Here is a 15,809-nt window from a genome sequence, read left to right as displayed (position 1 = left end):
TATAACTTTTTTTATGAAATAGTGTACTTTATTGTAAATTAGCACGAACACCACGAATTTTTGAGATATCTCTATATTTTTTACAAATATCAAAGATATTAGTAACCCCTATTTTGAATCTAAAATTTTGCATACATTTCAATTATCACATCTCAGACTAACTAAATATGTAACTAGGGAAATAATAAGAGTAAAGAGATATTTTTCATTGAAAAGTGAAGGAAGGGTGTTTCTACTCAGAAAATAGAAAAGTTTTGGGAAACAGCAAGGGTGAAAGAAGGTTTCGAATTTTTTCTTCGTGTTTGTCCCTTAATACAATATATGCTTTTCTTTCTATCATTTTCAGCGATTGGATTCAAATATCTTAGCTAATATTGCACATTGATTTCTATTTCTTCTTCTTTTTTTGGCTCAGGAAAGATAGGGTAACAAAATTCTCATCGCAAGTTGAAGAACGAGAGGGTAATCGCATAAATGATTAAATTTTGTATCTTAATACATACGCAACCACTAATAAAATTAATGTGCGATATAAAATTGACACGTTACACTTTCTCAATATAAAATCTGTTTTCATAATCACCATAAAGGGTGTATAAGTAGTTAATTTTACACCCTGTATACAGAGATAAAAATTCAATTTACCTTATACACGTCAAAGTTCTCAATAATAGAGTCAAAGCAGGTATACAAATCGTTTAGAAAGTTGACAACCTGTGAAAGAAAAAAAAAACAAAAAACTAAAATTGTTATAAACTAAATCATCTATTTCTGTTGATTCAAGTTTAGAACATTGCAAATTTTTTAACGGCAGCAATTGTATAAATCCAGAGAATTTATTGTTATTACTAACTTCCATCGGAGTGCTTTGAGCCGAGAGTGAAGTGAACCCAACGATGTCACTGAAGTATATTGTCACACTGTCGAATGCTTCGGCGGTCACAGACTGCCCATGTATGAGTTGACTAGCCACTGATCTGTCAAGAAATATACCGAAAATGTTATTAATTTTCAAAAGATAATGGGGTTTCATCTTGAAGTGTTTATTTATCATATTCATTAATAATAATATACGGTAGATTTTCCGGTAATTGAAACAATCGGTTATCCAACACAACTTCTACGACACCGGTAGCACAATTAAATGAAAATTTACTATCTCCGGACATATTCAGTTACCGTTGTAAACGGGACTGAATTTTTCACAGTACAGCGAAACCTCAATATATTTCGAATCCGCCTTAAAAATCACCTCCTGATTTAACGAATGAAACAGTCTGTCCCATCTCATAGGAATTGTTTTTCAGAACTCATACAGTGAAAAAAAAGTGTGGTAAATAATTAAAAAACCGGAATGGAAGGTCCTTTCCTCCCACCTAGGAGGATCTCGTACTTGACCGGATATAGTGAACAAACTTTTTGGTCCAATTGCCTATAAGGATCTCTTATCTGACCGGATGAAGCGAACAAAATTCTCGGCCCCGTTCCCAATGAGGATCCCTTATCTGACTGGATACATAGAAAGAAAATTTTGATCCCATGTCGTGGAAGGATGTCTTATTTGACAGGATACAGTGAACAAGTTTTTCGGTCCTATTGCCTAGGAGAATCTCTTATCCGACCGGATACAGCGAACAAAATTTTCGGTTAATAATTAAAACACCGCAATACAAGGTCCCCACCAAGAGGGATCTCTTATCTGACCGGATATAGCGAATACAATTCTCGTCCCGTACCCAAGAAGGATCTTTTATCTCACCAGATATAGCAAACAAATTTTTCAGTTTCATCCCCTAGGAGGATCTCTTATTTGACTGGATATAATGAACCAAATTGTAAGCTCCATTTCCTATATAGGAAATATAGACCTATAAGGATCTCTTATCTGACCGGATAAAGTGAACAAAATTCTAGGTCCCATACCCAAGGAGAATGCCTATGGATGGATGATCTGACCGGTATATCGAAAAATAAATTCCGTACCATATCCTGGAAGGATCTTTTACCTGATGAGATATAGTGAACAAGTTTTTCGGTCCCATTCTCCAAGGAGGATCTCTTACCTGACTGGATAAAGCCAACAAAAGTTTTGTCCTTTCCCATTATGGTAGTCTTCTGTCAAACCGGATATAGCGAGCCAAAAATTTCTCGTCTCTCAAATGTATTTTTACTTCGATTTAAATATTTGTGAATTGAAAAACTGTAGGCATATCTTCCTGGTTACCCGATTTTTTCACCTATCCGACATGCCCCTGGTCCTCGCAGGTGTGAGATAATCGAATGCCAATCGTATTGTATGTCTGAGATACGTACTTGGGCAATAATTGGTACAACAGATTCTCTGCTTTTCTCTTTTCTTCGAGGTAATCAGCTGTCCGTTCTTCCACTAGTGTCTCCAAGTTGTTTGCGTATTGTTCCATACGCGACAATAGATTGTCAAGGATATTACCTCTCTCGCTCTCCCTAAGCAAAAAAAAAAAAAAAATCATTCGTGAAATCTCATTAGTTTATGTATCACCATAGTGAATTGAAATAATATATATTATTTTATAACATATTTTAATTCATCGTGATCCATAATTACTAAATTAAATAGTATATTGTGCCAAAGGAACGGAAATTCATAATTTGCATTTCGGGCACATATTTTACATTATTATCATTTTGTTTCTATGTGTTTTACGACTGCCGTGAAACAGTGGTTCCCAGACTTTTTGAATCACGACCCCCTTTTCACACGAAAGTTATCGTTGCCCCCCCCCCCCCAACCAACATAATTTGACCATATGTCCCTGTTTTCCGCAGCTTTCAATAAATGTGCTGTCTCGAAAGCATTTTTCGGAATGCTTTTTTAACTCAGTTCCGATTTGCGTAATCAGTGATGGAAAAAAAAACAAATTATTTTTAAGTGTTTAGTTGGCAGTGTTGTTTTATTATGAAATTGGAAGTGTAAGGAGGTGTATATTAATTGATTTTGATATACAGTGTGATGTAGAGAAAAAAAATAATCTAATTCCAAAATGACTCTTCGCTTGAAATAGATTATTAATAATATTGTCTACAATATACGTGCACACTCACCAATTTCCCACCGTTTTCGCATATTAATTTTTATTCTGTGTTTTTAATTTTGAAGAATACCTACATAATTCTAAAATCAGATAATTTTTTTAAGTCACTCTGCAAAAGTAATAACTTGATGTATTGATTCAAGTGAAATATGATAAAATTACATTATTATGATACATTGTAAGTAGATAAGTAAAAGTTTTTTGTTTTTTTTTTACATTTGTTTATTTTTACTTTGCAAAAAAATTAAAATGAATTTCTTATTTGGACGTTTTTATTTTGCATTATGTCCCTCGACCTCCCTACCTTCCCTAGTTGTTTAACGCTGTTTCCCAGGGAATCGCGACCCGCATTTTGTGAACCACTGCCGTAAAACATCAGGTTCACTTATCAGTATATTGCAACATAGGGACATTCAAATTTTTGTTTACATTACCTGTAAAAAAGAATTATTTGTTTGGGCTCTTAAATAATGGAACTAGCTTTTATACGAAAGCTTGATTTTTGTCATCCTTATTTTTGTCATAAAAAAAAATTGATAAATTTCATTTTTTTTTTCTAGTGATAAAATTCATATTCGACCCCAATAATTTAATTTTATTATTTGAGTGGTGCTGCCATCTGTTGATGTATTTTCAAAACTGACAGGCTGTGCTGCCAGCTATCGGCTAAGAATTTAACTAAACAACATTTTTAATTTTATAGATTACTAGCTATAATACCCGGCGCTGCCCGGGTTTTCTTTAATGAGGCTTTTTGGATCACGTGATATCTCCCTCTTTCTTTGAGGGACATGCAAACCGTGTATAAGTTAACCAATATGGCGACTTCCTGCGCGACTTCATGAAATGAACAAATCTATATAGATTTGAAGAAACATAGAAACGTATTTTTTTTCCCTTTTTTAAGGGGTGCTAGGTATTTCGACCCCCCTCCCGAACTTCACGTTATCTATTTCTGTCTGTTTCTGCTTCCAAAAATGCTTAATTAAAGCTGTGGAATTTCTTCGATGTACTTTACGGACCCATAATTGATTTTAAAACAACCTAAACTACGTATATCAATTTATGCAGTTGAATATCAAAAGACAATACGGAGAACTTAATTTTCATGCTTGAGAAGATATAAATAAAAAGTTGAAATCAATGTTATTGAATGAATATTCAACTCAAAAGTAGGTCCGGAGCTAATTACTTCATATTTTATTTCCTGGGCTTCGTATATCTCTAAGCGAACTCAATATTTCAGAAATCGAGAATTCAATACAATTTTTAAAATTATTGATGTGACAGAAAACACCACCAAATTTTCGCATTTCTACAGTAAAATCGGCAATTTTAACACTGAGGTCTATGAGGATCACCCTTTTCCTGCCCCTCAAAGCGATGCTGATGATGATTATGGCGTCTATTCAAAACGCCTCATTACTGGGAGTATTGAATATGTGGCAAACCATTGTAAAGGCATAAAACACGTCTGAAACGCATTGCTAGGGAACCACGGTAACCAAAGTAAACGTTCGGAAAGTGATTGTTGAGGTCCAAAAACCATTGTTGCCCGACAGTTTTTTGCCCATTTGGGGCACTTGCCCTGCTCTGACGAAATTTTAAAGTAGCTTATCGTTCGTGTCGGTTCCCATTTGGTATATACGCAAAATTTGGTGACAATAGATCTAAAATTGTAGATTTGTATAGAGAACATATATACGCACACAGACAGACAGACAGAAAATGAATTTTATATATATAGATAATTACTACATTTTTAATAAAACCTCCAAGCAGTTGTCTGTCAATCAGCCTCTTAAGTAATTTTATTGAGATTTTCGAAAAAATAGTTACTTTTACACTGCGAAACTTTATTAAGTACAATACAATATTAAGACCAGAACAGCATGGTTTTAGAACCGTAATATATACTTCTGCGTTACACAACTCTCTCATTCATGTATCTGAATTAATTTGTTACAGAGGCATTCAATAACTGATTTTGTGGCTTGAGTTTTTTGGGACATCTCTAAAGCTTTTGACCGTTGTGATTATGCAACTCTCTTAGCTAAGCTAATTGACCTCAATTTCCCATCACATTTTGTCATTTTTTTTCTATAATTAACTCATGGGTAGGACATTTCAAGTAAAAGTCCAGGATAAAGTCTCAGCTTTGTTAAGCATGTAAATGCCTCTGTCCTACAGGGTAATGTTTTAAGACCCTAGTTATTCTTAATATACATAAATGATATTCCTGTACCACACAAAGGAACCATTGCACTTTTTGCTGACGATTGTGCTGTGTTATTTAGAGGAAGGAAGGCAACTCAAGCTCTAGAAAATCTTCAAGACACTATTGACTACATAGAAGTCTGTTGTGATGAGTCAGCAATATGACTAAACTATGGTAAATGTAAATTTGTTTGGTTTAGTCGAAAACTCCCTAATCAATCTTTATTGAGTGATTGAGTGGAGATCAGGTTTTAAGATCTGTGAGACAGGTTAAATACTTAGAGGGTGCATTCTAAATAAGAATCTTTCTTTTGCACCTCACTTTGTAAAGAGTAAAACAAACAGAATAATGGGAATGTTAAAATAAAATCATTTTCCCACAAGCAAAACTATCAACAAAAAAACAAATCATACTTTTCAAGACTATACTCAGACCTGCTTTGTTGTGTGCTTCACCTTCTTGGTCACACATTCATGCAAAATTAATATTAAAAATCTTCAAACAGTTCAGAATGAAATTCTTAGGAGGTTTGCAAATGCACCTTGTTACATCAAAGGAGCAAGCATTAGAAATGACCTAGCTATCCTTCATATCTTCACATACATTAAAACTATTAACAAAGATCAATTCGACAGAACGGCCGAATCAGAGTATCAACATTTGAGATACATAGTAGGTTATGATACCCAATTGTTGAGGAAATATCGAAGACCTCAACAAATCTTCCATTTAGATTCGGAATATTGTAATTGTTTCAATAATTTTCCCAGATTTGATGTAAATACTTGTACGCACATGGATTCAAATTGTATTCATTCTTCTTCTTCTTTTCGCATCTTTATGTTCTCAAGTTGTTTTTTGTAAATATTGGTGCTTTTCCCTGTAAAAATTGGCACCTTATGCACAAGAAGGGATTTTTCTTTCGTATATAGTAATTTTGTTTATTTTCATATGAGCACTATATTATACCATAATATATAAGTAATACACACTGTATAATTTATGATGTGGAATCAAAGACATGGTGTGCGTGTGTGTGTGCGCGTGCGTGCGTGTGTATGTGCTATTTTTGAAAGAAAATAATTGGTATCCTCGCACACCCTATTATAAAGGTGACACCATCATCGATCTTGTAGTAAAAAACCGGAAGAATAATACAAATGTTTTAGCATATCACGCACACAGTATGATAATGGTTTTGTAACTGTGAATATTTGTATGAGCTTATAATGACATTTACTCTCAATATGTATCGCATTCATAGTAATTTTTATGTGCATCCCCAATTATATAAAAAATGGGAATTTATATAATTTAAATAATTTATGTGAATGATTCTAATGTGAATGCACAGCACTGTGGACGGAGGCCCTGTTTGATTATTCCCGTTGCAGTGGAAGCTCTGCGTGCTTTCATGTGCGTGTATATTGCATATTCCGTATAAAGAAAAGGAAGCAAAACTGTCGAGTACTGTGGGCGGAGGTTCTGTTTCCTTGTTCCCCGTCACAGTGGAGACATTGTACATATTGCGCATTTAGACCATTTTCTCAAATCTCTCCCACTCCCAACATTCCAACTTCTTCTTACTTGCCCCCCCCCCCACAACTTTTTGCGAATGGCCGCAAGAGCCAGGCCGAGTTGATTTATTATCCTGCCCCACAAGTCTTCTTAACACTTCTTTTATAATCTCAGTCTGCGGACTCCAACCCTTTTTGCAACTGGGCCTTATTGCTCCGTGCCACTGGGTGCATGAGCAATTTTTCTCCCTGGTCATTAGGTTCAGCTATTCATTTTAGTCAAACGGCATGTACACGTTACATGAACTTGCTAGCTTTCTTCATGGGAAGAACGACGCGAGTGATGCGGTACTTGCGAGCACAGAGCAAGGGGGCTACTGCTATAAATCTTTGCTAACTTTTTCCGGCACAACCCTGCCTGTTTTGAGGTAACGGAAGTAAGTTGCATTGCATTAGACCGGGGTCTATCTACCTATCTAATAAAACTTTCAGATGCTCAAAACTAACATCAAATTATTCAGATGGTATTGTATATGATTCTGGGTGTATTGAGCTCTGTAAATTCTAATAACCAATTGCAACTTTCCAATCCATTTTATCTTTGTCTAATATATTTGTCAAATGTCCAAAAGCCACATCAAATAATTCGAATGGTATTGTGAGAGGTTTTCATGTATATGCATTTCTACTTTTTCTGAATGGAAGTATACTTTAAAAGATGCTGTAAACTTAAGTTGTAAAATAATGGTAATTTATGCAAATTGTGACAAATTAAATCACTTTAATAAGATTATTTGATGTTGCAAATGGTGAGAATATTTGAAATCTTCGAGATTTACATATTTAAAAATATGCGTAAACTAATGTGTTAAAAGATGCTATAACTTCTGCAAATTGTGAAAATTTAAATCACTATACTGATACGGTGTTGTTGTAGTGAGAATATTCTATGTAAGTACATTTCTTCACTGAATTCAGTATTGTAAATTATTTTAAGGTACACATATAATAACAATGCTCATGCTCTGAAAATTATATTTGCAATCTTTCACATCTATAGTTTGTTTTATTTTTTGGTGTAATATAATTGTCACATTTTCAGCTTTATTCATAACTGTGAAGAGGGTTTTACGTATATAAAAAATAAATAAAGTTCTCTATATATGTATATGTATATATATACCGATGGTTGTTTTTAAGCAATCATTTTCCCTTGACTGATCAATATGGTAAAGAAATCAAGACGAAGAAAGCGAGCGCTCGTTCTCAGTGCTTTGCACCAACTAGAATGGATTTACACATTCATGCAGGGTGTCGTGTAAGCGCTAATGCGGTCTTTATCTCATCGACCATTCCTCGTAGAGGTGTACTTTCAATTCAAAAAAATGTCCAAAAGGTGTTAAAAACTTACCCATTACCGGCTTTGAGAGTGAAAATACAGTGTGCTACAAAATAAATGAAAAAGTCGAAATTTTTGTACGTTCCCCTTGCCCTCTGTACGTTCCCCTTACCTGTTTCTTAGTGCAATATTCGCTGAGATATTTGAATTAAAATATCGGAGAAAAAGCTGTGATTGAACAGCAATTCTTTCGCTCATTTATGCTGTCCTTTCCTAACATTCCCCGATTTTTAAATTCAAATATCCCAGCAAATTTCACACTTGGAGACTGATTTTTTTTGTACCTCAGGAGAAACAAAAAAATTGTTTCGCCCAACAAAGTTTTGAACTCTCTTTGAAAATCATATGAAATCATACCTCTACGATGGACGACGTTCGATGAGATAAAGGGCCGAATTACACTTACAGAACACCCTGTATATTCTCATAATATATAATGTCGTACGCCGTATGATATATATAACATTTTAACGAGAAAAAAAAACCAACAACAGATAAGCCTGTTCCTTACATTCGCTCGAATGTTATCGATACGCTTTTTTGTTGTTTTCCTCAAGTTTCATAAAAGATCTCATATCAAACTTTTATAGTGCAATCATGGCCAAATACAAAAATATTATAAATGACTGACAAAAGAATTATAAATGAATTTCTCACTTATTTAGTTTCCGAATGACAGTTTTTAGCGTGTTGAAATCTGGTCTTTCTATTGGATCGTCAGACCAACACTTTTTGATGACATGAATCACCTCCTCGTCACAATCGACACCTTCGAAAACGGGACGAAACAAAGGTCGAATTCCACACTTTACGTTCTCTATAATCTCTAAAAAAAATAGAAAATGGAATAATCGATAATAACATGGTATTAATTCACTTTCAAATACACTGCCTGGCAAAAAAAAGAAAAATTCGTGACATATTCTCATACATACACTGCGCAAGACTCGGGAAGAAGTGTCGGGGATCTGAAGCTGTTTCGGTTGTTTTGGACTAGGATCCGCAATTAATGAGTATTATAGTATACATATTAACCGTATTTACCGATACATACATTTTTGTTCCCTGTGAAGGCGTTAGCATCTATTCCCGAATGATGACTTCAAATTACGTACGTTACCTACAACTATGAACAGGGGCCGTCCTTGTCAGACACGGGCCCAGTACAAAAATAATTTCGGGAATCCTTGGCCCCTAATTTATATAGTTTGGAGGGGGGGGGGGCAATCGGCATCCAAAAAATCTATGCGTTATCACAGAATATACAGGAATACTGAAAAATCTCTACTTCCCCAAAGAAAAACCAGAATTATATTTAAAAATCTCAGAAGAATGCGACAAAAATTCAGAATTGATGAAAGAAAAAATCCCAAAATTCATGGAATTTCAGAATTAATGAGAGAAATAATTCCAGAGTTGGTGAAAACTTCAGTATCAAATCAATTGAAGCTCATAAACACCTTGTTTACCATTTCAAAAAAAAATACATTTTTTATATCAAAAAATGTTTTTTGTTTCATATAACTTATATGTATATTTTTTCACTTTAATTACCGTAAGTGCGGGGTTCATTATGCCACGGGGTTCTGTGAAACCACTCCTGTCACACACTCCTACGGGCATTTCTGACTATTAAAACTCAATTAGAAGTGCTCATGCTCACTTGGACTGTCATTCACCAAGTCCCCTCTAAATCGAGAGTTCAGTGGGCTTGTTATAGATGTTAGCAAGGAGACACACACACATTTGACTTTTTTGGATTCACCTGTGGAACATTGATGCAATTTCGGCTAAAACTATATTTTAAGAAATTTCATGTTCTCATAGCACCAATGCCATGATGAATGCGTATATAATTGTAATATAAGACAATCCAAATCGTGTTAGAGCAGTGATTCCTAACGTGGGCATTAACGCCCCCGAGGGAGATGGAATGTTCCAAGGGGGGCGGTAGAAGCTACGGGTATAACATAGGATTCCATGGGTTAGATTGCGTTGGGAGGCGATGGGAGAAAAGAATTTCTGAAGAAGGGGGCGATGGGACAAAAAAGGTTGGGAAACTATGTGTTAGAGTGCGCAACTTCATTTTCTCCTGACCAGGCAATATACAAATATGTAATTGAATTTTGATAGAATTAGATAAGTTTTGATGGCCGCATTAAAATTAATCGATGTTACTCACCTTTCGGACTTATATCCAATCTGACAAAAAATGCACCTTTTCTAGCAACGATTTCATGAGCTATGATGGCAAAAGAATAAACGTCCCCTTTCTGTGTGCCTTCCAGTGGTATACGATGCATTCGGAGTAACTCTGGAGCTGTCCATAACTTCCCTGTGTATGAATGATATATTGGAAACTCTGTATAAAGCCCTTAAACGAGATGCTACTATACAGGGTGTTCTGTAAGTACTAACGCGGCCTTTATCCCATCAACAGTTCGTCGTACAGGTATGGTTCCAATTTAGAAAATGCCCAAAAAGGTGTTCAAAATTATCTTGAATCAGTTTTGAGAATGTAGATACGGTGTGCCGCAAAATGAAAAATCTAAATTTTCTAATAAGAAGATTAAACCAATTAGAAACTTATTGCTGTCTTTTCTGAGTCTTGTTTGGTAAGTGCAATGTTCGCCAAGATACTCTAAGTCAACAATTGGGAAAGATCAGCATAAAATAAGAAAAAGAAGAGCTTTGTCCGTTAATTTTTGCTGTTCTTTTCCAGCTTTTCCCTGATTTGTGAATTTAAATAACTCATATAATATTGCAGTGAAAAACAGGATTTTTTGTTATCGCTAAACTCAGGAAAGACAGGGCAACAACTTTCCAACTGGAAGTTAGGGGACAATGGGACCGTATTACTAATTTTATTTTTTTAAATTTTTGACATACTGTATTATCACTCTAATAACTAGTACAGGGTAATATTTGAATGCATTTGGAACATTTTTTTATAAAGTGGAATCTTACCTCCATGATGGACATTTGATAAGATAAAGAACGCGTTGTATAGCACTTACAGGATACCCTGTATAGAAAGAATTCTGCGATTTATTGAAATATTATAAAATTAATTTTAATATGCACCCAGAAGTGCCAAAAACTCACTTCTCCATTGTGCATACGAATCTTCGTTCTCATTCTCATCTTGAGTACGCAAGCAATGCAATCCAAAATCCGTTATCTTCAGCACAAATCTGCTATCCACTACACAGTTCGTGGATTTTAAGTTTCCGTGAGAGCGTATTTCGCTGCTGTGCAGGTATGTCATGCCCTTGAAAAAATGATTAGTTACGGAATTACAGCAAAATCAACTTATAGGAATAATACTACAATGTCTTGCCCGAGGGTGATTGTATAATTATAATTATATACATATATATAAGCACTTGAAAATAGTCACCTTCACCAAGTCATGCATCAGACTATATCTGAACATCCAATCTAAAGTTATCTCATCGTTTTCGAGTATGTCCTGAAAAATAAATCATGAAACAGAAAAAGAGATTTCAAGGGAGAAATAAACATAATCGAGAACTGTTCTCTATCGTCGATTCATGGTCAGAATCATGGATTGTAATTACGACTGATTACCTGGAGACTTCCCTTCTGACAGTACTCCGTAACAATACAGCAGTGAGGTGGTTCGAGACAGCAACCAATGAAACGTACGATGTGTTCATTCTGTAGATCTTTCATCTGAAAAGCATAAACAAAATTCACCCTTTAGACATTTTTCTCCATGTTCATGTGGACTTTAACCTTTTCAGACCCTGGTGCCACAAATGTGCGGGTTATTTTTCTCACCGTAGAATTTTTTCTTTCGAGCTCAGGATGCTAAGCCTTGACTTGAAAGATTGTATAAGTTTTGAGTTAGAAATAGGGTGGATATGAACTTTGCGGGCTTTCATGAGAGGGCAGCACTTAAAACCAGGGTCTTTTTAAGATCGCTTGCAGGAGAAAGTGTGATTTATCACTATAAATTTAACAATAAAATTCTGGGAAAAATTGTATGTGAAGATGAATGTACTCGGCATCGTCTTGGCTGAGAAAATGTGAACAAAGTGAATTATTTCTTCACAAAGAATTTTAAAGATAATGAAAACTTGAAAAAAAATGGAAAAATATATATATATGCTGGCATTTATGTTTCTAATGCATTTTTTGAGTATCAGAAATGAAAAACCATTTCGCAAATTTCAAAAAATAAATATTTTTAATTTATTTTCAAGCATAATGGAGATTTAATGAATTTGAATGGGGAAATATATATCGGCTCCTTTACCCTTTTCAATTCCAGAAGAAGTGATCGGTTGATGTCGACTCTTGTTTTGTTTATTATCTTTATAGCGACAACCATCCCCTATGGAAGAAATTAAGAATTACAAAATAATATCTCTTGATTAAGAAATACGAATATTTTCAATCAATTACTATAAATATTAAACAAATTCAAGAGTTTTGTCAATAATAAAAGTTCATTGTATCAATCAAATAGTAATTAATTGATAAATAATCAACTTTTCAGCCGTGAACTAAGCTGCGGACGTGCCTTTCTGTTCTGTTTTACAGAATGTTATGTAACGAATTTATTTAAAAGTGAACCGCCCACCCCCTTCCATCATTTACGGCAAATTAATCAAATTTTATTTCAAAGCTTTCAATGGAAACCCATCTGTTACTGACTATTTCTCTGCCTTGCCAGTGTCCGCGAAAGGGAGTATTTTATACAGGGTGGACGGATGTTATCGACCGCCCAATAATTACACGCGTGATACCTTCTGAAAAACTAGTATGGGAAAGTGTTATTTCTCTCAGAATTATTTTTTATGTGACCAGCAATTACGGAGTTACAACGCTTTGAAAATTGATTACGCCACTCCATAATCTTTCTAAGTTCACCGAACGAATAACTTTACATTTTTGAAGCAGATAAAAATATTATTGACCAGATTAGAAATCGTGAAAGCCTCTTGCAGTTTTCAAATTTTTGCACTTTTGTTACGCTCAAAAATAAAAATATTTTTGTTCGATCAAAATTGCACAACGACTGTGCTTATTTTTATTTGTCTCGTTTAAATCAATAAATTACTTCTAGCAATATTGATTTTTTTTCCAGTTCTAATTTAGAAGTTTTTGAAGATTTACGTGTCGCATCACAGCTTTTGATTGCATTTCTGCAATTAACTGAGTAACACAACAAGCTTGTTGAATGAAATTGATCAGTTACAAATTGTCATGATGAAGTCTAACAAATACAGTTTAAATTCTTTTATGGCATCTCATTTATAGAAATGAGTGTGCGTACGAAACAATATTCAAAAACGTTTTTTAGAAGAAAAAATATGATGACATTATACAGACACATAATATACGACATTCTTTTTTTTTTTAAAGATGAGAACTGGGGGCACATGGAAAAAAATAAGAAGTAAAAGAACATCTCAAAGGTGTCGCAAAACTAGTAGTGCCTAGGACGGCGGGATCCTGAAGTCCGTCTGCGCTAACTTGGACCCGGCGCAACAGCCCCTAATAAATACGCCCCCAAATGCAACTTTATATGCAAAGCTTACCAATCTCTGCGCAAATCGTGTAAGTTAAAATAAGTTTCGAAGTCGACAAAGTCTTTCTCGTGAAAAAGGAACAGTAAATTCATTAAGACAGCACGGGTTCACGAAACACATTTCAGCCCGTCAAATGAAGTCGTAAGGAAATGAAAAATCTTTATTGCAACATGTAGAATTTTTATAAGATTTTCAGAAGTTTAGTTGCATCTATGGGAGGAGACGATGATTTATATTTTATACAAAAGACAATTCATTTCTACCTCCACGGAAACTCGAACCCTGGACGAGTGCTCTACAGCTAAGCTATGGGAAAACCGAATACTTCCTCGTTGAGACAGGGATGAATTTACTTTCCTGAATCATCATCATCTTCAGATATATCCAGTCTTCCGAAAATCTTGTATTAACAAGTGGAGAAGATATCTTTACATATAGATGTAGAATTTGGTCACGAAAACGTGACTCGATGAATAATCGATAAAAAAACTCCGAAAAAACCACTAATTATTTTTAATATGTCAATTTATAAAATAACCAATTTTATAAGAAGTTTCTGATTCAATCGGTGTTATTATTTAACAGTCTCCACTAGCCGCCTTTGTAAGCTAAAATTTTTGCAGTTTTCTTCGATGAAGCTTAACAGTTTGGGTTAAAAATTAATTGTATGCGTAAGTTTCGATGAAAGTTCAAAATTACTCAAAAAAATATTGCCATGTTTTATTGATAAACATGTAATCTGATTAAATTGACTACGTAAAAACAGTCATTGCGCAGTATAAACATTATGCAATGTTTACATCTTCTTTGAAAAAAAATTATATGACAGTGAAAGAGAACAAATTACCACCATTTGGCGAAAAAAAGTGTTGATTTTGGAAAAATAATTTTTCAAATATATCTCATTTAGCTAACACTTTACAAATCTGGTGATAAATTTGTCAGAATAGTGAGTGAAGATAACACGTAATGACAACGTTGCTCTTCGCAAAGAGGAGAAGCGCCAATCGTGAAAGAAGACGATCGAACTTGTCGTCTAACGGGATTGAATATTCCAAGTCATTTTCAAAAAGCTTACAACCTTCTGCTGGGGGAGAAATTTACTTCCGTTGGGTGTTTGTCGTGTATCTAACCGTTAAAAAACTAACACGTCACAAAACTTCAAAATGCTCGAATATCCCGAAATATTCAAAAAAACAAAAAAAAAAAACGCTTTTTCAAATAATTTTTTCACGACGCTCGTAATTATTGGGAGGGTCGATGTTATCCACCCTGCATACGTGTCTATACAACAAAGTTTTCGTGTTTCCTCAGGGATGGAGACACAATCTCACAACCCCTCAATTGGACTTTGATATACATCAGTAAGTTTCCATTAATTGGTAATCAATGAATTTACTTCTCCGACGTAAGGATGTCATTCATCAATTCCCCGGTGTTCTAACTCGTAAGAGCTATATGTAGAAACATTCCACCTGATAATGGTGTCAAGATCAAAAAATAAAAAACTGAATACTTATTGATAAAAATAGATTCAATAAAAGTTTGAACGATCAAAACATTCGATGAAAATCGCAAAAAAAATATTGTTTTGTAAGAGTGCCTATTCAAATACGTGCTGTCATCTTTCGGCGGAATAAAACACTAGCTAACTTTAGGATTGTTCAGCTTTGTCACTAGATGGCAGCACAAATCCGATGAGAAATCTAATAAGTCTTTATATTGTATATAAGACAGTGTGTACTCTTTATTATTATTATTTTTTAATCACAATATTTTTTAGAAACAAATTTTTCATGCGTTCAAATAGTTTTCCTAAATGGGTTTCGGAATTTTTTTTTTGCCGTAAAATCCATATACAGTGCGATATGTACGTTGAGATGAAATGAGAGGAATCAATTATCGTATTTACGCGAGTCCGTCTCAAAAGTTTGAGCACAACATGAAAATGCCGATAAAATCAAAAACACAAATCCGAAATAATATTCGGAGGTGTATAATTGAAGATAAATCAAAATCCATTAAAATAAATATTTCTCATTT

General features: G+C 34.4%; 1 protein-coding gene across 2 annotated transcripts in view; it reads right to left on the bottom strand.

Annotated features, from left to right (window-relative positions):
• The window catches only part of LOC149087387 (atrial natriuretic peptide receptor 1-like), a 123,908-nt gene that overhangs the window by 16,600 nt on the left and 91,499 nt on the right, over nt 1–15,809 (bottom strand). For both annotated transcript variants that reach the window (XM_089231466.1, XM_089231467.1), the window contains exons 10-18: nt 12,488–12,565; nt 11,797–11,901; nt 11,606–11,677; nt 11,311–11,476; nt 10,388–10,540; nt 8,863–9,031; nt 2,314–2,463; nt 854–977; nt 646–714 (exon numbers count right to left, since the gene is read on the bottom strand). In XM_089231466.1, coding sequence (XP_089087592.1) covers nt 646–714; nt 854–977; nt 2,314–2,463; nt 8,863–9,031; nt 10,388–10,540; nt 11,311–11,476; nt 11,606–11,677; nt 11,797–11,901; nt 12,488–12,565 — 1,086 coding nt within the window. The remainder of the gene's footprint in view (nt 1–645; nt 715–853; nt 978–2,313; nt 2,464–8,862; nt 9,032–10,387; nt 10,541–11,310; nt 11,477–11,605; nt 11,678–11,796; nt 11,902–12,487; nt 12,566–15,809) is intronic.

This window comes from Pholcus phalangioides, unplaced genomic scaffold (assembly GCF_987345545.1).
Source record: "Pholcus phalangioides strain wild (caught in Gottingen) unplaced genomic scaffold, Ppha-v1.0 ptg000004l_1, whole genome shotgun sequence".
Taxonomy (NCBI): Eukaryota; Metazoa; Arthropoda; class Arachnida; order Araneae; family Pholcidae; genus Pholcus; species Pholcus phalangioides.
The sequence above is the reverse complement of the archived record's forward strand: the minus strand, read 5'-3'. Positions and strand labels throughout refer to the sequence as shown.